We start from the raw sequence: 24,136 nt of genomic DNA, 5'->3' as shown, positions 1-24,136 counted from the left end.
AATTTTTAAAAATGTGAAGTGAAGTGAATCAGTGAAGTGTGCAAAAAGTTGAGGGCTGCCTGGATTTACAGTTGCATGTTCGTGACAATTTTATTTGCTAATATTTTTTGTGAAAATACAATGAAATCTGACTTGCAGTTATTCAGTACACTTATCCCTTCAAACTATAATAACCTTTCCCTTTATGATTTGTTATTATTTTTTAAATGTTGCAGATGATTTTATTTTTGTGTGCGATTTTACATTTCAAAACATTTTTTAAGAATAAAGAAAAATAATTATACATGGTTTCTTTTCCTCCTTTAAATATTGGTGCAATTTTAAATACCTATTTAATCTTTCTTTTTGTATATCTTATTTAAGATTTTAGTTGTAAAACAAGTGCCTGAGATAAGTCTGTCTGTGTATGAAATGCATTTATGTGTTGACTGTGAATACTCTACAGTTATGTAGTACTGAGAACACTTTTTATATATCTTACTTGCTACGTGACAGTTGAATATGTTATGTATCATATTATTTGTGATTTATAAAATTATAAAATGTTTTCTGAATTTAGATATGCGTATTAAAACAAAATTTTGGGGCAAGTCGATGGAGATTTTGCCATTGGGGACAATACATGTTTACTTACCAAAGTAAGCTTTTTCAATAAAAAGTTTATTTTTTCTTAACAATAATTTTTGCACAAAAAAAGTACTGGTTTATCATGACTTTATAAAACAGGACCTTTTACTTGACAATGCTCTATGTAAAAGATTCAATTAAGTTTTATATTAATTATATTTATTTTGCTAGAACAAATGATCATTATCAGTGGAACAAAGTAACAACATGTGTTCATAATTTATTCAGTGGTCAGCGATGGGCTGATCAGTATGGAGAAATGTTGATTACAGAAGAAAATGGTGATGCAACATGCAAGCTTACCTTTGTTAAAGTAAAGTTTATTTTTATCGCCATTTTCTTTACTGATGAATTATGTTATACTCTTAGTTTTTTGTTTTAAAATATGAAGTTTTTTTAGAATTTTTTATTTATATATTGAAATAAAATTATTAAGTCAATATGTATTTTGTTATAAAGCATTTTTATAGTAACTTATTGATACAAATTTGCACAGTTTCTTCTGTGTTAATTTTGTTTAAGATTAATGGACATTTGCTTTGAAGAATTCTTAATCTAAAGTTAATGGAGTATTTTCCCCTTTATTTAGTTATTTATTTTAATAGCGATCAAGTTCGTTTCATTGTTGTTATTTTAATTTTACTGTATGCACTATTCATTTAAAGCAAATATTGTCTATAAATGTAATTTTTACAAGGAAATTATTTTACTTACATTTAATAGGACCACAGAACAACTGTAAACAGCTGTACAAAATTTTTAATTTTTTAATTTAGGAAGTAATTTTTTATATTTATTTTCTCTTCAACTCTATTTTACTATATGTATATATATATATATATATGGGTTCTTTAGTTTGGCAATCACAATTAATGTTCAAACAAAACACATTTAATGAAACATTAATACATCTATAATATAGTTCATCTATTAATACAACACCTATATCATCTTACATCTATTAATACAACATCTATATCATCTTACATCTATTAATACAACATCTATATCATCTTACATCTCCTCTCATAAAACAAAGTGGCGAGAATTCTATCAATTTCACTCGTGCAGTCAACAGCTAAAATTTAGACAGTGCGTGAGGAAAAATATTAAGCTATGGATTTAAAATCCCACATCCTTCCTGCTATGCGTCGACCTCGACGACATTATTCTACTCTTGCTTGACGACATTATTCTACTCTTGACATCATAAATCATTGGTCAGCTTACATCATCGTTGTCTTCAGTAAAAGAACCATCATCAAGAATAAGCCAAAACCTGAAACGAAATACGAAGGAAGAGGGTAAGATTGTGTGCTAAGGACAAAATTGAAAGGAAACATCTTAATTGTCCTTCATCTTCGCAACAATAACATCGTCAACAGTCCCTTCTATTTTTCAGAAATTTCATCTAAATCAAAAAGTATCTTCAGTCTTTAACATTTTTTGAAACGCTCATTTCATCTTAAAATAAAATTAACTGAAATAAAAGCCATTGTTAGGTGAAAAATCATAGTTCGGTTATCAGTCATATCACTCCAGGTTTAAAACGTCATAGTCAGTACTATTTTATACATCTTCTTCTGCTTGGGTCCATGGTTTTATGTATTCAGCGCATGTAGTTGTTTTTTGTGGGTCCTTCATAATCTTCTTCTTTTACAACATCATAGGAGACATTATTCTTTATTTTGACAATCTTAGACGAGGCTAAATACTTTGATTTTAACTTAAGGTTTGGTTCAAATTGAGTTGTTTTGATTGCTACTAAATCATTAGTTTCAAAATTTTGAAGAACGTCTTCGAAGGTTATATGTGTTATATGTTTTTCTTATTTCGTTCTTGTACTTTAAATGGCCCACCAGCGGCCGAGCGGTAAAGTCGCTGAACACTGGTAGTTCGGTCCGAGGTTCGAATCCCGCGAACGGGCTGGCTGCATGGGTGTTTTCGTGGTTTTCCCCATGTGTAACGTGTATACGAGCCAGTTTCCCTTAGAAAGTCCTCCACGAAGGCATCTCTCCCCTTAGGCAGATAGCCCTAGTGTGCTTTGCCATAATTAAATACACACACACTTGTACTTTAAATATTTGTTTCTTCGCATTTTTTGCAAGTTCTTGTTAACAAATAATCTCTTCTTCATAATTTCCCTCATGCAATCTTTTTCTAAAGCTAGAATTTCTTGCATGTTCAATTTAATAGTTTGAACTTCATTTTCTTTCTCAGACAGGATTTTATCTTTGGTTCTCCTCTGAAATTTTGCAGCTTCTGCCTCATTCTTGGCTTTTAATAGTTGTTGCTGTAATATTTCTACAGTCTGTTCTGATACAGAAACTTTTCTTTCCAAAGATCTAACGTGTTGTTCAGGAGCATCTAAATCCATTTGTAAAATAGCTTTTACCTGCTTTAGTTGTTCTTTACCTGTAATTGGTAAATGTCTGGGTCTCAAAGAAATAGGTTGGTCATCTTTTAAACTAACATGCATTTTGGTATTAGTAGATTTTCTTTTGACTTGTGTTCCCTTAACTTTTTCAGACATATCAGGATCCAGTTCTTTAGGTGGAAATTTCACTTGCTGTTTGCTCTTTCTTATTGTTGATATTCCTGTTTCATCAGAATTATCTTCAACCAGTTTCTTAAATTCTGAATTTCTTTTCCTAGAACTTTTTGGTCCTGAAGTCTGTTTTTTGGAATCATTAATTTTTTATTTATTCATTACTCTTTTTGACTTGCTGAACATTCTTAGGTGGGTTTTTTCTTCTTCCTTTAGAAATGGAGTTCTTCTCTTCCTTTACATTTTGCAATTTTCCTTTCCCACTCTTAACATTTTTTCTTCCTGAGACTCCTCTACCTTTAATTCATCTTCAACTACGTGTGTTTCTTTTATAGGGTTTTCAGTATTATTAGGAATATGATTTTCAATTAAGTGTTTTACTTTGGACGTACATGCTTTATTAATATCCGAACAATTATCTAATCTGTTTTCTTGATCAACACTTATATACATTAAATTCGATTAATTTTCGTCTTCCTTTTCATCTTCTGCTACTTTCATAGATATGCCGTTCTTGTCTATAATAATTTCCATTTGCGAAAGCAATTCATTTCCAATAACAGCATTTTCTTTCATTGTTCCTTCAGGCACAACATAAATATTTAATTTAATTTCGCAGTCATCAATTTGTATGGAAGCTTTAAAATAACCAATAGGTTTTACTTTATTGTTACCAAAGCCTACTAGAATCAAATCGAAAGAATTAATATTAGGTGAACCAATTTTTTTATAAATATTTTCCGATACTATATTTATATCACTTCCTGTATCAATCAGAGCTTTTACTTCTACATTATCTATCGATACAGTTTTATGCATATCATTTAACTGCTTCTTTACAAATATATGATTCACTCTGGCAAGTTATATTCGTCTTATTTTTTGTACATTCTGTGGCTACGTGTCCAAATAAATTACAACGAAAGCATTTTTTTTTCCCTTGCTCTTATTTTTACAAAAATTCTCCCCGTGACCAAGATCTCCGCAGTTATAGTAATGAATATTTGTTTTTATTTCACTTTCAAAATGGTCGCTTCTGGTTTTAAAATTAGGCTTAACGGATTTATTTTTAACATTATCTAATTTAATTTTTTCATATATCTTAAGTTTTACAACCATAAAGAATAGCTTTATTAAATGTAGAATCATTTATACCATTAATAACATATTCAATTAAAATGGCGTTTTCAATATTACCTTTAGAACACATATTTTTAATTACCAAAAAATATTCATATAGGGATTCTTTTCCTTGAATTTTACGTAATTCATGTAACTGAGCAGAGTTATACTGAACACCATATTCATTTACTAATAAAGTCTTAACTGCATTCCACGAATTAATTTTCGTTTCACTTTCAATAAATAATTTTGCTGTGCCAGTTAAAGATCTTTTGGCAAATATCAGTTTCTGTAATTCATTTAGTTTAAACAAATTAGATACATCCTCAAAGTTTTTAATGAATTTGTCAACCGAATTATAAGCATTACCATCAAATTTAGAAATCAAACTTTCAATATCATAAAAATTTATATACATATTTGAAAACTGTGGAAACAGAAATTGAACTGATGACTTACTAATATTTTGTTTTAGCTCATGATCTTCATTAAGAGCAGCAAAAGAAAAGTCGTTGAAAATTCGAGCTGTTGATGCATCAATTTCACTATTAACAGAAATATTCCTTCTGTCATCCAATATTGCTCCATATTCCTCTATTTGTTGCTTGTAATTTGATCCCGATTCTGACACCAATTTTGTGGGTTCTTTAGTTTGGCAATCACAATTCATGTTCAAACAAAACACATTTAATAAAACATTAATACATCTGTAATATAGTTCATCTATTAATACAACATCTACATCATCTTACATCTCCTCTCATAAAACAAAGTAGCGAGAATTCTATCAGTTTCACTCGTGCAGTCAACAGCTAAAATTTAGACAGTGCGCGAGGAAAAATATTAAAATATTAAGCTATGGATTTAAAATCCCACATATATATATATAGCCAAGCTGTGAAATTATAATTAATGCAAGATCAAGAGCTTTTCTAATCATTGCCTATTTTAATATTCTCTTTTAGCATATGTTCAGCACACATATCCAAGTAAAAAGCACAAGAGGCAAATTTGTACAAAACATATTGTTTAAAAGGTACATAACCTAAAATTTAAATAGGAGCTGGAAAATATCATTTTCTGTAGCTGGCAGAACAAGAAAAGAAGGATAGAAGCCTTAAATTTTGTGGTAAAGCAATGAAATAAATTTAAATGATTTGTAGCATTTCATTGAAATGGAAGAAAACTGTATAACAAAATTTCCATTAATTTAGAGGTAGTCGTTTTGGAGGCTAACTAATAACAGTGCTGAAGTTGAACAAGGTTTCAGCTTGAAGAACAGTATTTTCATAAGATCTTTGTATTGAGTTTTTTTTAAGAAGAAAGCCTTTAGGATAATTTAATCCTAAAACTTTATGTACAAACTTTCTTGAAAAATCGCTGTTTCGCCTTAGAACATCCTAGAAGGTCAACTGACCAGAAAGGAGGAAAAAGTAATATATGAATGACAGCTTTTAGCATAAATTGTGCCGCATAATTAAATTTACTTCATGTAATTTCTGTGACATTTTGTGATTCTTCATATAAAGTTATTTATATTTTCTGTTTTTGTAAGAATTGAAACATTTAATTACAGGGTTGCCATGCTACCTGGAAAACCGGAAAAATCAGGGAATTCGAAAATCGACCAAAAAAATTCAATGAAAAGTCAGGGAATTTAAATGTTTTAGTCAAAATCTGAAAAGTCAGGCAATTTCATATGGTGATCCCCCCCTAAAAAAGCAAATTTTGTGCCAACGTTGGAAGCGATCACTTTTTTGGCGAATTGTGTATTGTGTGAGTGTCATTCGGGCAGCTGCCATAGAGCCAATTTTCGCAGCTCCAATTAGATTGTCTTTTAGAAGGGCAAAGCAAGTTTCCAGCAACTTTTGGTTTACAGTGACCTCCAAGAATCGCATGCGCAGTGCGTGTTGAACTAAACAAAATGCTTATTTTCATTTAAAACAAAATTGCTTTAATCTTAGTATACAGTACCGTGGAGGTTAGAATCAAAGAATATGTATTGTCAAGAAGGAAAACTTCTCTGCAACAGGAGTGGCTCCGTTCCAACATAGGGGGAAACTTCTAAAGAACCTGCATGCTGGGAAATATCTGTTGCCAAAACTCAAAGCCGGTGTCGAAGTTCGAAAGTCACGTTATCAAGAGTTTATAAAATGAATATCGTTTAAAATTTCTTTAAATTTTAAAGGGAAAGAAAATAGTTTTTTGTGCAAGTAAATTAATTAATGGATTAGTTATTTTGTGTAAATATTCCCTCCGCTTTCTAGCAGGGCAATAGCATTACGTCTATGGAACCTTTCCTTCTTTACATAGACGTTCTTTGGTTAGAATAACCTCCATGTATTTTATTCTAACCTCCATGTATGGTACACACAGGATTTGGCGACATTATAATGAGCTGTAAACGGGTCATTTCAGTGTTAGCAACAATTTTCAAAATAGTGCCAATGCCTTAGAGTACACTAGGATTTTACTGCAAAATCTTCTAAACCCTTTTTTTTTCTTTTCTTTTTAATGTACAGTACACAGAGGATTTGGCGACATTATGATGAGCAGTAAACGGGTCATTTTGGTGTTGGTGACAGTTTTCAAAATCGTACCCTATACAAGGATTTTACCACAAAATCTTTTAAGTCTTTTTTTTTTTTTTTAATAAATGCCTTATTTGCCATTTTGCAACAAAATAAAAAATAGTAATCGGTCGTCTAGGCTAACCATTTAATATAATTATATTCACTAAAATATCCTTGATTATTCTAATTCAGTTTTTAAGTAATTATCTTTATTTTATTCGTATTATTTAATGTTGCTTCTTTTCTCTAAATTAATTATTATTAGTAAATAATACTTCCAAATTTCAGGAAATTTTCTCTGGCTTAATTCTAGCAATATGATGACATACCATCTGCACATATTTTTTGCTTATGTATGCACATATTTTTTGCTTATGTATGCTGCTAAATAAATATAAAATACCTGAATTTATTTTATAATATCATTAAATAGATTTCCTTCTTTCGTTTAATTGCAAAATTTTTGAAAAAAAAAAAAAAAAGACATTTTTTTTTTATCCAGATTTCAATTCTAATCTCAATCTTCAGTGGGGAAAACAACTCCTATTATGGTTATAATAATAATGCTTTGGGGATTTATATATAAGTCATATGTAACTGGCAAATTTTTGTGTTTTCGAGTAATACCATAATTAATTTACCTCTTAGCACAGCCAACGTGCATTATACGGATAGACTGGAATTTTCTTAAAATACACCTGGAAAAATCAGGGAATTTTGTTCTCCTGTGAGTGGTAACCCTGTAATTAGAATTAAATATTTTGTTTTTTTTTTTAACATAAAAGCAAGTTTTTTGTTAAAATTTTCGTAGTTCACCTTTGACTAAATGTACTTGGAATATCATAGTTCATTTAATACTTTTTAATGACTAAAATAATCGTATTACAAATAGCTGTAGAAATAAATAATAATCTAATAAGTAAATGACAAAAGCACATAAGGAAATAAACCTGCTTGTCATATTTTGCACACTTATATCCAATTCCTATTCTCAGATGACAGTTTACTTAAAAGCAGTTCCTTTGGACGTTCTTAAAAATATTGGGTATATGGAAACTTTTTAAAGTTATTGTTATGGTAGCACATTTGACCTTGCAAATTTTTGGCCTGTATTCATTAATCTGTGTGCTCTGTCTGTTATTAAAAGGTGTTGGTATAGTTGTTGCATGTTATTTCTGAATAAAAATTGGGAGAAAGGAAATGAAGGTACAAAAGCAGCATATTAGTCAACATATTAGTACAAAAGCAGCATATTAGTATGAACATGATCGAATGGTTTATTATGATCACGATTATGGCAGAAGCATGCTGAAGATCGCAAGGCATATATGGCAGTAATGCTTTATCAGAATGCATGCACATGGCAATGTTAGTTTCTGCACTTTAATAAAGGTGAAATTCAACTCGAAGAACAAAAATTGATAAAGATCTCAGGAACTAAGAAGCGAGGACCTTTGAAATACAACAAGAATGACTTAAAAATTATTATATCAAGTTTAGCAAAATAGTCTGGAGTTATAGGTTTTTGGATAAGTGAATTCATATCATGGGATGTTAGTAAATTTATACACTTGGTACCATGTGTTGGAGATGGGCTGCCAGTGAATATTGGATTAGTAGTTTTTAAACATTGTATGGTAGAATGCATCTGAATTTCATGATGAAACATAATAAGTCTGTTTAAATCCAGGCAAACCTCCAAGATCCACAATTACAGGAGTTTGGATTGAAACTTTTACCACTTTTCTTTATTCACTAGATATTGAATGCTGCAGCAGAATGCTACTTCTTTTGCTCTCTAAACAATTTTTGTTGGGGACAAGAGTGTGAACAGTGTGAAGCATTTTTGCAGAAGACTACAAAACTTATCTATAGTACCACTTTTGTAGGAGGGCATTGGAAAAGTTACCAAATAAAAAGAAACTATTTTAGTATTATAGATTGGAAAGAGCTGTTTAAAGTTTTAGCATCATATATTGCAATAAGTTGTTTTAAAACTTTATTATTAGTTGCTTTATTATAATTAGTAAACTTTATTATATATAATTAGTTGCTTTCATTATAAAATTTCTTATAGAGCTAACTTTTTCTAGTTATCCATGATCTTGTGCACTCTGTTAGCTTCCATTTCAACATTTTTCATAATTCTTCTAAATTTCTATTTCTTATTTAGGTGCCATATTAATTCAGAAATAGAGTTGTTGAAGTTCTTTTTCATATTAAAACACTTGAGGCCTGGACTTGAAACATTTATAGCAAGATATCAAGTGTACATCAGTTCAATAGTAATAACGTTTAATAAAACTGCTGGAGAAAGTAGAAACAACATTTATAACATATTTTTCATTATCAAAGAAGGAGAGAACTCTGTAGGTAATGAAAAACTAACGCAAAATTTGGTATTCTGTAAAATATTTGAGGAAGGAATTATTAATTTGATTTTACTAATAAATTCATAAATTTAGAAGCATCTGATTCTAACAGTTTGTTTTCTAAAAACTGTTTTAGACTTTCTATGAGATTGTTATGCCAGAGTTTGATGGAAGTTCACAAGTAGAGAAGAAGATGCTGAATTGCCCATACTACAAAAACTAAATTGAGACTCTCCTCCTATTTAAAAATAACATGGAAAAGCACTAAAGCTTTTAAAACTATACTATGATGTAAACAACAATATAAGAAGTAGTGCTGTTGTCTTTGAATGCTTAGACTTTTTATAGTTGACTCATTTTCCTTATTTCTGAATGTTCAGCTGTTTGAATGTTAGCTTCCTCCTTTATTTTTTTAACTAGTGAAAGATTACTTTTTAATGCTGATTTCTTCTTTTTAATATTCATGTTTGTTTCTAAAACTGTAGCAATAAAGTAATCACTTTGTAACTTATGTCTCACTTTTGCTTTCATATATTATCCATTTCTTACATATATAATCATAATTTTATTCTAATTATATCCTGATTTCAGGAATTCTAATTTTATGTTTTTGTATGACTTTTCTTTCCATACATAATTTTGAAAACCTCAACTGAATTTTTCTTAGGCAAGTTATTGGTCAAGTAAACGCCATGAAGTTTTTGGAGCTGTTTTCTCTCGGGATGGTAAAGTTGTACACAATCTATTTGGTAAATGGACTGAGGCCCTATATTGTGGAGTAGCACCAACTGTTAAATGTATTTGGAGGCCAGGTATGTTTATTTTGACATTTCCGCAAGATGTTGTAGGGGTCTTAGCTTGTTGTTTTGTTGTACATTATAGCTTATAAATACGTTTATACAGATACTTGAAAAGCAAAAGTTATATAGTTTGACAGACAGTGTCATGGTATTCTTTTCATGAACATTGACTTAAAATATGAGTGTCATGAGTTTTTCATTCTTCTCTTAGAATGTAAAAATTCCTTTAAATTCTAAATTCCTAACAATTTGTTTCTTCAGAATGCAATATACACAGAAGGTGACAAATGAAATTCAGGTACCTGGTAATTCATATACATTAATTAAATAATTAATTCATATACAGTAACCTTGTATTCTAAGTATTTTGAAAAAGGGACAAATATTTTTTATGAACTTTAGCTTGATAAATGACTCATGTCCAGCAATGAGATCATATGATTGCTATGAAGCTGATGGTTTTACTGTCTGTTCCAGTGGGACTGTAGGAAATCGTTTACTTTGTTCGTTCTTAATTAGCATGCCCCACTCTTATTATGAATAATGTAGCATTGTGATTGACTACATGATAACTGTAAGCATTATGACAACATCTCTGCACACACATCTTTTTTTTTAATGCTTTTAAGGGTAATGATTGTTCGGTACCTTCCGATTGCCTGCCGTACCCTCGCAAAAAGTTTCCAATCATTGGTGACTAATTTTTAGCCAACTGAAGGAAAAAACAGCCATTTTAAAAAAATGATAGCCCACTAAAATTACACAAAACAACAACTAATTAAAAAATTAAAATTGCAGTTAACAACCATAATAAAACATTTAGCTTTTCTATAGTCTTCTGTCTGTATCTATTTTAACTTATATAAGAGATTTGTAGAATTCTTGTAATCACAGAGCAATCTGGCACTGCTGTCTGTATGCACAGTAATCTGTTTTCGCTTGAAAAAACAACATATAATTGCATATATTCAGTTAAAGTTATCATTACAATCACCTAAGATCAGCTGATATGTTACTTTCAAGCTATACATTAACTGTAATTGTGTTACATCGGAGACAACAAAAGCTGTTTAAATGTGTCATTTTGTATGCATTTTATTACATAAAGAATAATAATAAAAAGAAGCACTTCAGAACAAAAGTATTCATCCCAAAAAACAGATCCTGATAACTGTGAATGTGATGATGTTTTTCAGTTCTGGTATCACTTACAAATTCGATTATTTACGAAGTAGAACTTTATGGAATTAGAATTTCTGCATCTGCTACTGTTAGGCAAACTGCCATATTTCAAAAGAAATGCATCACTTTCTCTTTCCTTAATAGCAAACTCCATGCTATCATTATGATTCTGTGCAAGGAAAAAGAAATATATACACTGAATCAAAACTACCATGCACTATAAACATAACCATTGAATTTCAAATGATGAATCCTATGCTTTAATGCACTTGCAACCGATACCTGGTTTACCTGGGTTGCCATATAAATGTATTTTCACAACAGTCTGAGTTACCTATTTTGTCAGCACAACACATTATGTAGTGATGAGGGCCAGGGTTAGTCAGTTAAACAGAAAGTACCAACTGTTTAGTAAATGTACTGTAAAATTGGTCCCTAAGAAAAAAGCATATGAAAACAAAAGCAATAAGAAGAAGGAAATAAATGCAGAAGTGAAAATGGAAGTTATCACAAAGCATGATTAAATTATGTGAGTAGCCAAGGTTGCCAGATTTTATGATAACTACATCATCTTGCACAACATTAAGGAAGAAAGAAGCAGTAAAAAGAGTTCTGAATTATCAAAGGAATGACTAAGTGTACTAGAAAATGTAGAAACATTGTTTGTCTATATAAATAACAAGCAGATAGCCCTCATGTACCTCTTCATTATCAAATAAACCAAACCATGATCTCAAATTCATTAGCAGTGAAGACAACCATGGCCTTGCTACAAATTGTTGATAATTTCTAAAGTTTTGTGTTTCTAATTATTTTGTTTAAAATAAAAATATTAAAAAGAAACGCATAAAACCTACTTTTTTATAAAGCATTTGCCATAGTCAAAACATCTAAACCTAAGCTTTCTTAACTGATGCTAGATCTGTAAAATTAAATTCATTTAAAGTTAAAAAGAACAGTGTTGCCAGTTATTAAGAACTAAATCAGTATTTTATAAATAAATAACATCAAAGGATTTCCAAAGTTTCTACAAAAAGGTGAATTAGTGTGATAAGTAATTTTGGCTTTCAAAAAACGAAAATTATACTTTGGATCCCAGTGAGAAACAATTAGAAGAAGGGTTAAAAACTTAAGTTGTTTCTTTTCAGAAGCCAAAATTATTGCTTGCACTAATGTGGTTTTCAATTTGGATTTCTTACATGCTTCAGAAATCTGTTTACACAGTAATTTATTTGATAAAGCTTCCACTCTGTTACGATCGGAGATGTGGGTAAAGCTGCTTCAAAAGATATCTTTCTGTGTACATTTTAATTTTATTTGCTTTTGTATGACTAGATTTTCACTGTTTTTAGTCGAAATGACATATTTTCTAGGGACAATGCCTGAAGATTATGAATTGTATTATGGGTTTACACGATTTGCTATAGAACTTAATGAACTGGATCCTGAACTGGAAAAGTTACTGCCACCTACAGATACAAGGTTTCGTCCCGATCAACGGTATAAAAATTATGTACTTTAAAATCCTGAATTAAAAATTCAAATACTGTCTTAGTTTTTTTTTTACATATTTTACTTACTTATTTCTTTCAAAATTCTGGATTTTTGTACAGGTTATTAGAAGAAGGTAATATTGCTGCAGCTGAAATTAGTAAGCAACAAATTGAACAATCACAGCGAGACAGAAGAAAACGGCGAGAAGAATTAGGAATAGAATATGTTCCCATGTGGTTCAAGTAAGAAGTATTTTCTTTTCCTTTGAAAATAAACATTTTAGTTCAAGAAAAATTGGATTATATTAATGAGTAGTCGCATCTCCTTTACAAAATGATTTTTCCCCCTCTTCTGTGCTCAAGTTAGATATCATAAAATCTTTCCTTATTCTGATGTTTAAATACATGATTTGCCTATCTGTTATATATATTTTAAGTAAAATAACAAAAGGTTACAATTTGCCTATTGGCATAGTACCATGTCAATTCAAAACGTGACTTGATATCCTACATCTCTGTTTATTAAGCCTTTTGTTTATCAAACTTTATTTATTATGCATAGATAGATTGTAATAATTTAGGTAACAGGTGTGAAAGATGCAGCATATTAGACTTAAATTTAAATGTTTGAAAATGAATGCTTTTCTTACATTCTGTGGATGTTCATCTGTAATATGTTTTCAGTTTGGAGTGGTGTGGTTGATATGATGCCCTTATTTTTATTTCAGTATGTGATCACCTTACTACGGTGTCCTACTTTTTATATTTAAAGATATGGTAACCATCCTTTCAGCAGTGAATCTTTTTAGTTATTATTTGTATTAAGTTTGTTGCCTTTTTCTTGGCTATTTTTATGGGTTCATAATATATGTTTGTGAAAATTTCAACACCATGAAGAATTATGCGAATTGAACCAAACTTAGTGAGGTAAGACATTCAAATAATTAGAATTACAAAGCAATTGTGCATGCGTGGAATGGGAACTGGCCGCTTGTTCCATTTGTATAAAGAACTGTTAATTTGCATTGAAATCTGTTTATCATCCTCTATCTGCAGTGAATGTTTAATTAATGGTCACTATGTCTCATCAGTAGCAGAGGGTGTCATGCTAACAACTAAGAGTTCAAATGAGGCCACATCATCAGTATGCAAGAAGGTGGACTTTTGTGCCAAGCAACTGCAGCCTGCACTCAGCCTAATGCCACAACAGTGATGTGTCTTTGGAACAAACGGACAGAGGAGAACCAAACAAGATGAAATCCTGGCACTAGGGCATACAATAGCATAACGGCACAGGATGACAGACACTTCATCTGCATGGCTGTGATGGATCGTACAGCATCCTCTCATGTGTTAGCACAATGTTGGAGCATGGCTACAGGTGTTGTGTTGTCTAGCTCCACAGTTCGTGACCATCTGCTGCAGTATGAATTGCATGCAAGAGTTCCTCTATGCAGGATTACATTGTCGCACGGCAACACAGTGTGTAGGGGGCCATGTGGCAGCAGGTTGTTTTCTCCAATGAATCTCACTATGATCTGGAGTACAATGATGGAAGAAGATGCATCAAACATTTTGGAGGGGAATGTCTGCTCCCACAGTGTGTTATCATCATACTGCATCATGGTACGGGGAGCTCTTAGGTATAATTGTCAATCCCATCTCGTGCATACTGCAAGCAATCTTAACAATGATCACTACATAAGGGAAGTTTGGGAGCTAGAGGTATTCCTCATTCTTCTACGCATTCCAGGCACTGTATTTCAGCAAGATAATGTCCTTGCACATGTTTATCAGCCTTCTTGGTGCAACAGGTTTTACTTCTTCCATGGCTTGCTTATTCCATTGAGCATGTCTGGAATTTCATCGGTCGGCAACTCACCCATACAATTGATGGGGCATACACTAAGAGTGAACTTTGGTATTAAGCCAAACAGAATGCCATCCCCCAGGATTACATTCAGAACTTGTCCAATTCAATGCCATGATTTGTACAGGCTCTTGCTGCTTAGTGGGGCAGATGCACGAAGTACTTATTTCCAATGTTTTTTTTTCTTTGTCTTAAAAATTTGATTGTTTATTTGTACCACCATTGTGGAATAAATTTCATTCATTCCCGATTATTCCTTCATGGTGTTGCATTTTTCACAAACATAAGTGTATCTAAATAGTTTGGTGTTTGAATATTTGTATAATGTATTTTGTAGAATTTGAAAAACTTGGAGATTTTCTCTTAATTTCTTAAATGGTATTAAAATTGAATTTTTCACAATGAGTAGACATCTTTGTTTTTTTTTCCTTAGGTTTTTTTTTTTAATTCATTTATTTTTATTTCTCGCTAACTCTTCTTGTTAGAATAAAACTAATGGTATCATTTGATGCAAAAAGGCCTATGATCACAAATCTATCAGTATAAATACAGCATTTCTGTAAAGTGCATGAGTATTAAAAAATTTACTTTGTCACATGTAGAGGAAGCTATGGATACTCAAGTTTTTGCTAAATCACTCGCATACTGTTGAAGTCAGTATAAACTAATGGCACCCTTCAATGCAGAATTGTCTGCAAATTCCAAATATTATAAGAGTCATGATATATATACAGCAGTTTTGGAAAAATGGGATTTTTTTACATCTAGATCAAATTTGTGTGTGTTTTCCATAAAGTTCTTACAGAGCAAGTCAGAATAAAGTAATGGCATCATTCAATGTAGAAAAGTGTAGATTCTAAGAGTTTTTTAGTCTTATAATTAACTAAAGCAATACCATATTTTGATCCATTGAATCTGGGAAAAACATATGACCTATAAAATTAGAAGTCTGATCAAATTTCAGTCACTATAAAATGTTATTAAGTATAATATTGTTGTTATGGCTAATGCATCATTGACGTAAGTGCAATTATTAGTTTTCTGTCCTCATCTATGGTGTATTATATCAAGTCTTTGGAATTTACTATCTATATTCCTTCTTCGTGCCTCGTATTTACTAATTTTTTAATGCTTGATGTTTGTGTAAGGACTTTTAGTCCTTCATAACTTATTTTTAAAAAGTTTTATCCATGCTACAATTTAAATCACTTAATAGTTTACTAATCTTGGAAAAATAATGCAATTTGATATTGCTAAACATAAAGACTCAACTGAAATATTGTTTGGAAATTAAAGGTAATTTTTAATGTTTTTTGTCAATTTCAACATTTAACTCTACAGGTTATTCCCAAACAATGGAATCAATTTTAAATGATTTTGTAACCATTCTTGTTATAAAATATCAGTGGAAAGTAGAGGTGTCAAACCTTTAAGGTGAGCTATCTGTAATATTTAACTGAATTAACCAGTTATTATCAGCTATATTTAACCAAGTTAGTAATACCTAATCAGTTTAAAACAAATTTTATCACATCCATAATTCTGTAACAGAGAGTAGAAATGGGTAATAATTACAGAAAATTCATCATAATTGGTGTCATGATAGTCTTGCATTTTATACGATTCATTTAATTTGGTTGTGTAATAACCTGTTTCCTTAAACTATTCACCATAGCTGTCTATTGATCCTTATAATATTTATTTATAAAATATAATTTTAAAATTATTTAGTTCAGTTCTTGTGTACTAAAACCTTACCTAGATTACTGTATTTATATAGTACCATACATAGTGTAGTATGGTGCATTAAGACTTCATCATATTTTTTTATTTGGCCATTGGTAATGATGTGAATGGTAGTGAGGTTCCAAGAAATATGAAACAGTAACAAGTTTATTAAATCTGTACTGAATATTTCCAAGTGTTTGATCCAGTTCACTAATAACATAATGCTTTCAAAATATAATTACAGCACAATAAATTGAATGAGAATGATGCAGGTACATAAATCTAAAAGCATTATGCAATGCTTTATTACACATTTATATGAGTGTCATATAAATCCTGAAGTCAGGCATTGTTATGTATCAAACTAAGTTAAATTAATTTTTTAAAGAAAGCTTTGCCAAATTATACGTAAATATTATATTTCATAAATATACATGAAAGAAAGCTGGATGCTGGTCAGTGTGGTGAATAATTTCAAAGGTCATATTGATGAAGTATTATTCATTTTATGAATTACTACCAATCCTCCTCTTTGAGATTTTAATGTCTATAACAGAAATATTATCAACCTTCATAAATCTCAGTTTATAAAAAGAAGGGATTAATTGTCAGTTCTGCTACATTTGGACTGTGTTTACAACCTCTGTTTCCATTGAAAGATCTAATGCAGAGGTGAATTTCATGCTTTCAGGGAATTTGATCAGTGTTTTACTTAGCACGTAAGTATTAAATTTTAGTTAATGTATACAAAGAAATTGCTTTTATTAAAAAATAATATGAATCTAAATAAATGCATGTATGTATTTTTTGAGTTTGGGAAAGGAGAAAATGTAAAAAACAGAAAGGTGATATTAATTTTGAATTTAAAAATGATTACACATTTTTGAGACATTCTTCATATACAGTTAATAACTATTACTATGCATGTAAAATATTCAATCGAAGAATATTTTTTGTTTCTAAAAAATGTTTGAAAAATTTCAAAGTTTTATTTTTCACAAAATTTAAATGTATTTCATTGTTATGCATTCAAGGTGTGTGTGCGAACATTTTTTGTATATTTTATAAAAAAAGTGTTAGCTCCCTATTTTAAGAAATATTTCATTTAAATTATATATTGCATTTTAAAGAGTCTTCACATTCAAGTAATTTAATCTCATACATGTGTCATGATATCTAACATTAATGAATACACGGCCCTCACCTATTAATTAAATATCACCGAAAAGAGTTGTGTCTCGCACCGTATCCTGATCCGACCTCATTAGAAGCATCACCTGCCCAACTAGAGTGCCCACTGCCAGGCACTTTATGGTGAGAGATAGTCGTGTACCACCAAGACTGCTCAAGTTCCCATGTTGGGAAGCTGACCACAGCTCAGTGGCGGGCCTGTTAGCCACCCTCCCTTCGGAGGTTGTTGCTGCCCCTCCACCACGCTGAGGTGGACCCTCAGAGGGCTGTCTTGATGTCTAACAACTAGTTTATTTTTAAAAATATGCAATCTGTTTAAAAATTTCTTGTATAAGCTTAAATTTACAGTCAGTATAAAACAGTTATTGTTAGCAGACTTTTAGCTAGCACTGAAACAACACAGTTAAAACGTGAAGAAAAGGACATTATATTCTTGTATTTTTTTGTTTCCGAAAAGTTTTAAGGCAAATTAAGGACCATCATAATATCCTAAACTAAAATCTCATAGCACTTTTTGTGTATTCATTTATCTTCCATTTTCTTTTATCTAATGTTAGTAATCAAATGTTGTGTTTATAGAAATCTAAAAAGTTTGTTAAAATTTTTTCATAATTATTGGAATTTGAAATATTTTTAGGAAAGTGTATCTTGATGATGGAAAAGAACAGTGGATGTTTACTAGAAAGTATTGGGAAACAAGAGCAAATCCCGGTTTTAGTAATATAACATTTCCTGAAAAACTATGGTAGCTACAGCATTGTTCAGATGTTATAAAATCTTATTTTACATAAGACAAGTTGAGACTTGCTTGTAAGTAAAAAAGTAAATATATATCTACATACCATATATATCTGTGTGTGCGTGTGTATATATACACACATCTGTATCTATACGTACATATTTGTATCGATTCAGTTGCTGTTCATGTTTATACACACACATATATATATAATACGTGGACATATGTTGACTGCACTTGTTAAACCTCTTTTGGTTATAATGGAAAACTTAAGGAATTGCACCTCTGAGTTTCATATATCACCTCTTTTTTGCTGTAAAGTTCCAAGCATATCTTGGTGATTGTGATTTACACCTAGTATTTCTGAATAATCAAGTTCTGTTTCAGTACTTAATTATTTGAACCTTAAATTTTGTGATATATTGCACATTTAACTATGAAAAGTTTTTTTTTTTAATCTCTGTGCATTGTTTTCATTTATATATAGTATTTAAAATACTCTATTTAATATTGTTGTTCAGTTTTATTCTATTTAATATCGTTGTTCAGTAGTTATGTAATTATTTTTATCCTGTTTTTGCTTTTAGCTATTTTAAACATAGATTTTACTTAATTTTATGTATGAGAATGCCTATTAAAATGTACGGAACTGCATTATGTGATCAAAGTAGAAAATCTACTTTATACTTGTGATGAATATCGAAAGTGAAATATGTGTATGTTATTGTTCATATTTATGTTGCATATTTATAAACCAGCTTCATTCTCATCTGAAATTCAGATGTTTGCATGACAAACTATATTAGATGTAAATAAGAGTTATTCATTACATAAAACATGCAGAATATACTTGTTCCACATATATTCAAAACATAGTTTAAGTGTTTTAAAAATGGATTTTTTACTTCAAAAGTACTGCTATTTAAATAAAATGCTCTCCTTTCTGCAAGATACAACTGATATTATAAAGGTGACATATTTTAATGGTGATAAGTAGGAACCTTTATCCTAGTTATTTATGGGCTTGTATTAGTCATTTCAAATATTCCATAAAAATGTTATGCTTGAGTATTACTAGAACAATTTTTTAAATGCTTTGTTATTTGGCAATTTTCAGAAACTGCAAAGGAAAAATGTTTAAATTTTGCAGAAAAATCAAACTTTTTATTTAAATCAGATTTATTTTGAAATTTGCAGCTGTATTCATGTATGCCATTAGTAGTTTTTTAGTATAACACAATTCGGTCTAGGTGCTTAGATTTGAGATTAGGATTAATTTGATATCAACTAATGCATTTAAAAATATTAAATTGTTGACATCTATTAGATTATATCTATAAAAATACATCTAGTTATGGTTTTTGCTGCAAATAATTTTGTTTTTACTAAATAACTATAAATCTAAAATATATATTTTAGAGTGTAGCTGGACAAAATAATACTTATATGTGCATAAATAATGTACAATTTTAAAAAGTTTATGCAGGAGATTTCAACTCTTTGGGTTCCATCCCAGCTTCTGTTACAAAAGTTTCATAGAAGAATTTTTAAATTAATAGAAGAATTTTAAAATTAATAGATTTCGTAGAAGAATTCCAAAAACGAAACTTATGAAGAAATTATTGAACATACCTGGTTCTATGATTTAGCCATTCTTACAGACATAATAACTAAATCTTAAATATGAAGGTTAGGTTATTTAATTACGACAAAGCCTTGAGGGCTATCTGCGTAAGGGGAGGGATGCCTTCATGGAGGTCTTTCTAAGGGAAGCTGGCTCATATACACTTAAAAGTGAAGACTAATATAAAATAAAATTCACTCTCTATTTAAACTTTTTTTTAAATTTAACCAAGCTTTGCTTAACTGAAACGGTCAGTTTGAAAACCAGTGACTTTTCTTCTTTTTCTAATCAACCTGTTTCAGTTGTTTTATTCCTTAAAAATGAAGGGCATGCTTAATTTTTGAAAAAGTTAAAGCAGTTTGTTGTATTCCAAATAGTGTACTCGGAAATCTCTACCCAAAACATGAATGATTTTGACTGAACAAAAACTTGACAATGATTTTGTAATTATAAGTGTAGCTTTTTTTTTTTATATATCATATAGAAAAATCTTTATATATCATATAAATAAAAGTATAAAAAAAAACAGGGAATTTTATAGCTTACTTTAGAAAAAAGTGTATTCAAAATAACAATTTAAAAAATGAGTTCCTTCTTTTATGAAAGTAAACCTGATACATAGGTTTTATAAAATGGCTTCATCCCATTTGGCTGAAATAACCATACATGAAATAATAAAATTTCAGTTACAGCAATGAAGTTGGTCAAAATTCGAATTGTTACATGAATAATACTGGCATTGTTTTAGCCATTTTACCGTTTTCCCTGTCACAGACTTGTTGATTAGAAAAGTTGTCAGGCATCATAAACGAGACAACTCTAGGATTAAATGTGGCCAGGATCCCTACCTTCAAGATTTGGCATTTCTTGTTTTCAAACTCCCCAGAACACAGTGAAAATGAAAAAGAGGAGATTTATGGCCTAATTGGTCATGCCGTGTTTAGAGTGGGATTTTATCAGGATTATGCAAAATGAATAGATGGGAAACTAGAATGCACTTCTACCACCTTTTTACCTGGAATTGCAAAGAGACTACTGTTGGTTTGAAAGCATGCCTTTAGGGTATTATTTTTGTTAATTTTTAGATAAGAAACCAGGGAACACAAGATTTTTTTCTCCTGGGTGGGGTGACATAATTCAACATTCTTGCATGTGACAAGTAGGCGATTCAAGTTGATTTGGTGTTAACTTCTAAGTACACCTTGACATTTGGTGAATGGAGAGAGATTTTGTCATTAAACCCAGGCCAGTTTCAGTGGCAAAAAGTTTCTTTGAAGGAATGAATAGAATAGCAGCAAACATTTGAGTTTTTGTGAGATAGTGAAGTGGTTAAAGAAAAAACAAATATTAAGGAAGAACAAATATTCCTATAATAATGTTAAATTAGTTCATCATTGTTTTCTCAAATTTTTTCAGTTCTTTTTTTTTTCACATATTTGAATTTTTTTACCCCCAAAAAATGTATATTTTCCTCCTGCTTTACACATTACTCATAATATAACTTTTCTGCCCCGGTGAAACTTCATGTCTAACATGATATATAACTGCCATATTTATTATTTGTAATACAAGCACATTTTCAATTTAATGCAAATTACAAATGAACATATTTAATGCAGTTTGTAGCAATTTTTTTGACAAGCTTACATCTCTGTAATAAATTTTTATTTTTGACTTAAATTAGATATTCTACACACTGGAAATTAAGTCAAAATGTTCGATTTGAGAGCTTTTTAATCCAGGTTTCTTCCACCTGTATCGTGTATTGAATTCTTATTCTATTTCAGGTTTAAAAATATAATTTAATAAAAGCAAATTATAAAAAATAACAATAGTAAAATATTATTTAAAGCTGAAGTTATAGATTTATAATTATATAACAGCTTTTTTAGTTTCAAATGCCATTGCTCCTTGCAGTGTTATTGGAATATATTTTACTTACTGTATAAATTGCTTTTAAAAAATGACTTGACAGCTATGTTTTAACTTTTACTCTGCATTTAGTGAACTTAAGTTTCGGATAGATTTTTTTGAGTAACCATCTTGATTTGTATTTTTAGAGTATACTTGATAGTAACATACGTTACAATGTCAGCATCTTAATAATAAGAAGAAACAATGGCTCCTGAATGTTATAAAAAATAGTTACTGATTTGTTTTATCCATGCTAAGGTTTTACATGTTAAAAATGTTATTTATTTATTTTCATATTAAATGGTTAATTGATTAGAAATGAAAAGTATAAAATATACAGATAACTTCTAAGGGGACCTAGTACTAAAAAAAATGTTTTTTCTTTAATTAACGTTTCTAGCTGTAACCCATTCAAATACATAGGAAAAATCTCAAAGCTGTACCTTCACCAATTCAAAAGTTATTAGGTTATTTATATTTGATGCCAGCCATTTAAAGAGATTTTTTTTAAATAGCTGCCATCTGCTAATGTCATAAACCTAATGGAATATCAAATTATTTTATTTCTTCCTGCCATAAGGCAAGAGTGAAGTGAAAGGAATAATTATATAGACTAGTTTGAAGTGGAGGTGGTAAGCTAAATGATTTTCCTTGAAGTTAACTTTTAGTTCTCAAATGTTTTAAGATATTAAAAACTTTTTTCATAATGAAGATAAAGGGTTTTTTTGGCACGTTTAGTATACTTTTGATAAAACTGAGAGTGGAAATTAACATTCATACTTAATTTTTTTGAAATATTCTAACTACTATCCTTTTCTTTCTGCAAACTAGTTTAAAATTTATTTTTTTCTGATGAACTACAGTAGAAAGTTTCATTGTATTCAATAACAGAAGCATCCAAAAATATCCACAATATTTAAAAATGTAGTTATAATTTATAAAAAAAAAGGTTTGTTAAATAATTTAAATTTTTTTAAACCAGCCTCTTTTTTTTTTTTTTTTTCCAAATTCTGTTTGCAAATTCCTTATTTAAAGTATAATGCAAATGTGCATCAACAAAGAGCAGCAATTTAGCCAAAACTGTCATCAAAGAAAATTTTTTTGAATTTTTTAAACATTTTAAAACAAAATATTTTGTTTTGAATTTAGATATGTGAGACATTTCATATCTTTATTTGATAAAAACTGACAGATTTTCTATTAAAGTGACTTTTCTTTTTCAATTTTTTCTATACATGTTTAAAAAATGTTAAGGTTTGTAATTAAGATAGTGATTTCATATTTTTGATGCATGCTTATCATTTTATTTGACAAACATAGAGTAACCTTTGTTGTCACATTTTTTTTAATATTTCAACATGGATGTTTTTGCATTTCTTCACTGGGGTTGAGAGCAAGGGTTTTTGTTTAATAACAAGCACTGAAAACTATTCATAATTTTATGTACTATATCTCAAGGAGTGTACAAGAAAAAAGTGCAAAAGTATCAGTATTTAATAATGTAACAATTTTTAGGTGTAATTTAAAATTTTATTTAGACAAGCAGCTTAGTAATACTTTAAAACAAGGCATTACAAACAGAATTTGAATTTTGTAAAATACAAGTATAATTTTCCATCATAAGTTGGAAAATGTAAAAAAAAAAAAAAAAAGAGGTCAAGTGGGTACTGTGTGTCCCCTTAATCTGTATTACTTAACTACGTTACTTATAGTTGGTAATTCAGCTGTTCATTTTTTATTTTCATGAGATGTTTTTCTAATAATTTTTAAGGTATTTAAGAATGTATCTCTAGACCTTTTTAATTCAATATCATAAATATTTAAAATGTTTAGTCCCACAACAAATGCAGTACTTCTCCTCAATGCAATCACAGAGCATTTCCTAACAAGTAATAAAATTCTTGAATTCTAGAAAGCTTTATGATAATGAAATGTAAAGCTAAGTACTATTTACTCTATTCAAACTTTATTAGCTGTATACTGCTAAAATGAATATAACAATCACAAGATGAATTTCTGTGATACTGCATGTATACAAAACATTTATTTCCTTTTTATTTTCTTGTGTGTACAGATATTTCTATATTCTAGCAATGAAGCATTTAAAAGAATATATAATGCTGCTGTTAATCTACAAATGAAACTGCCTATTCTTCTGTTCTGAAGACTGTGTCCATTATGTAAAAATTAATTCTGTAATGTTAAATATTTTTGACCTCATATGAGAAAGAAATGATACAGAATAGAAAATGTAGACAATTCTTTAAAAGTTTATGTTCATTATACATATTCATATGTTAATATGACAATAAATAGGCTGTACATTCTGTTCATTAAACTTTTCTAATGTGAT

At 29.8% G+C, this 24,136-nt stretch overlaps 1 protein-coding gene across 4 annotated transcripts in view; it reads left to right on the top strand.

Moving 5' to 3' along the window:
- Positions 1-24,135, top strand: part of LOC118188489 (oxysterol-binding protein-related protein 6-like) — a 259,141-nt gene extending 235,006 nt beyond the window's left edge. For all 4 annotated transcript variants that reach the window (XM_085810016.1, XM_085810015.1, XM_085810014.1 and 1 more), the window contains 6 exons: positions 560-638; positions 799-940; positions 9,910-10,054; positions 12,598-12,724; positions 12,838-12,960; positions 18,144-24,135. In XM_085810016.1, the coding sequence (XP_085666142.1) occupies positions 560-638; positions 799-940; positions 9,910-10,054; positions 12,598-12,724; positions 12,838-12,960; positions 18,144-18,255 (728 nt within the window). In that variant the 3' untranslated portion in view covers positions 18,256-24,135. The remainder of the gene's footprint in view (positions 1-559; positions 639-798; positions 941-9,909; positions 10,055-12,597; positions 12,725-12,837; positions 12,961-18,143) is intronic.
- Position 24,136: the final 1 nt, after the last annotated feature.

This window comes from Stegodyphus dumicola, chromosome X2 (genome assembly GCF_044657685.1).
Source record: "Stegodyphus dumicola isolate Sdum_Otavi_A_Nest chromosome X2, ASM4465768v1".
In the NCBI taxonomy this organism is placed as follows: domain Eukaryota; kingdom Metazoa; phylum Arthropoda; class Arachnida; order Araneae; family Eresidae; genus Stegodyphus; species Stegodyphus dumicola.
This window is presented reverse-complemented; position numbering and strand designations above follow the sequence as displayed.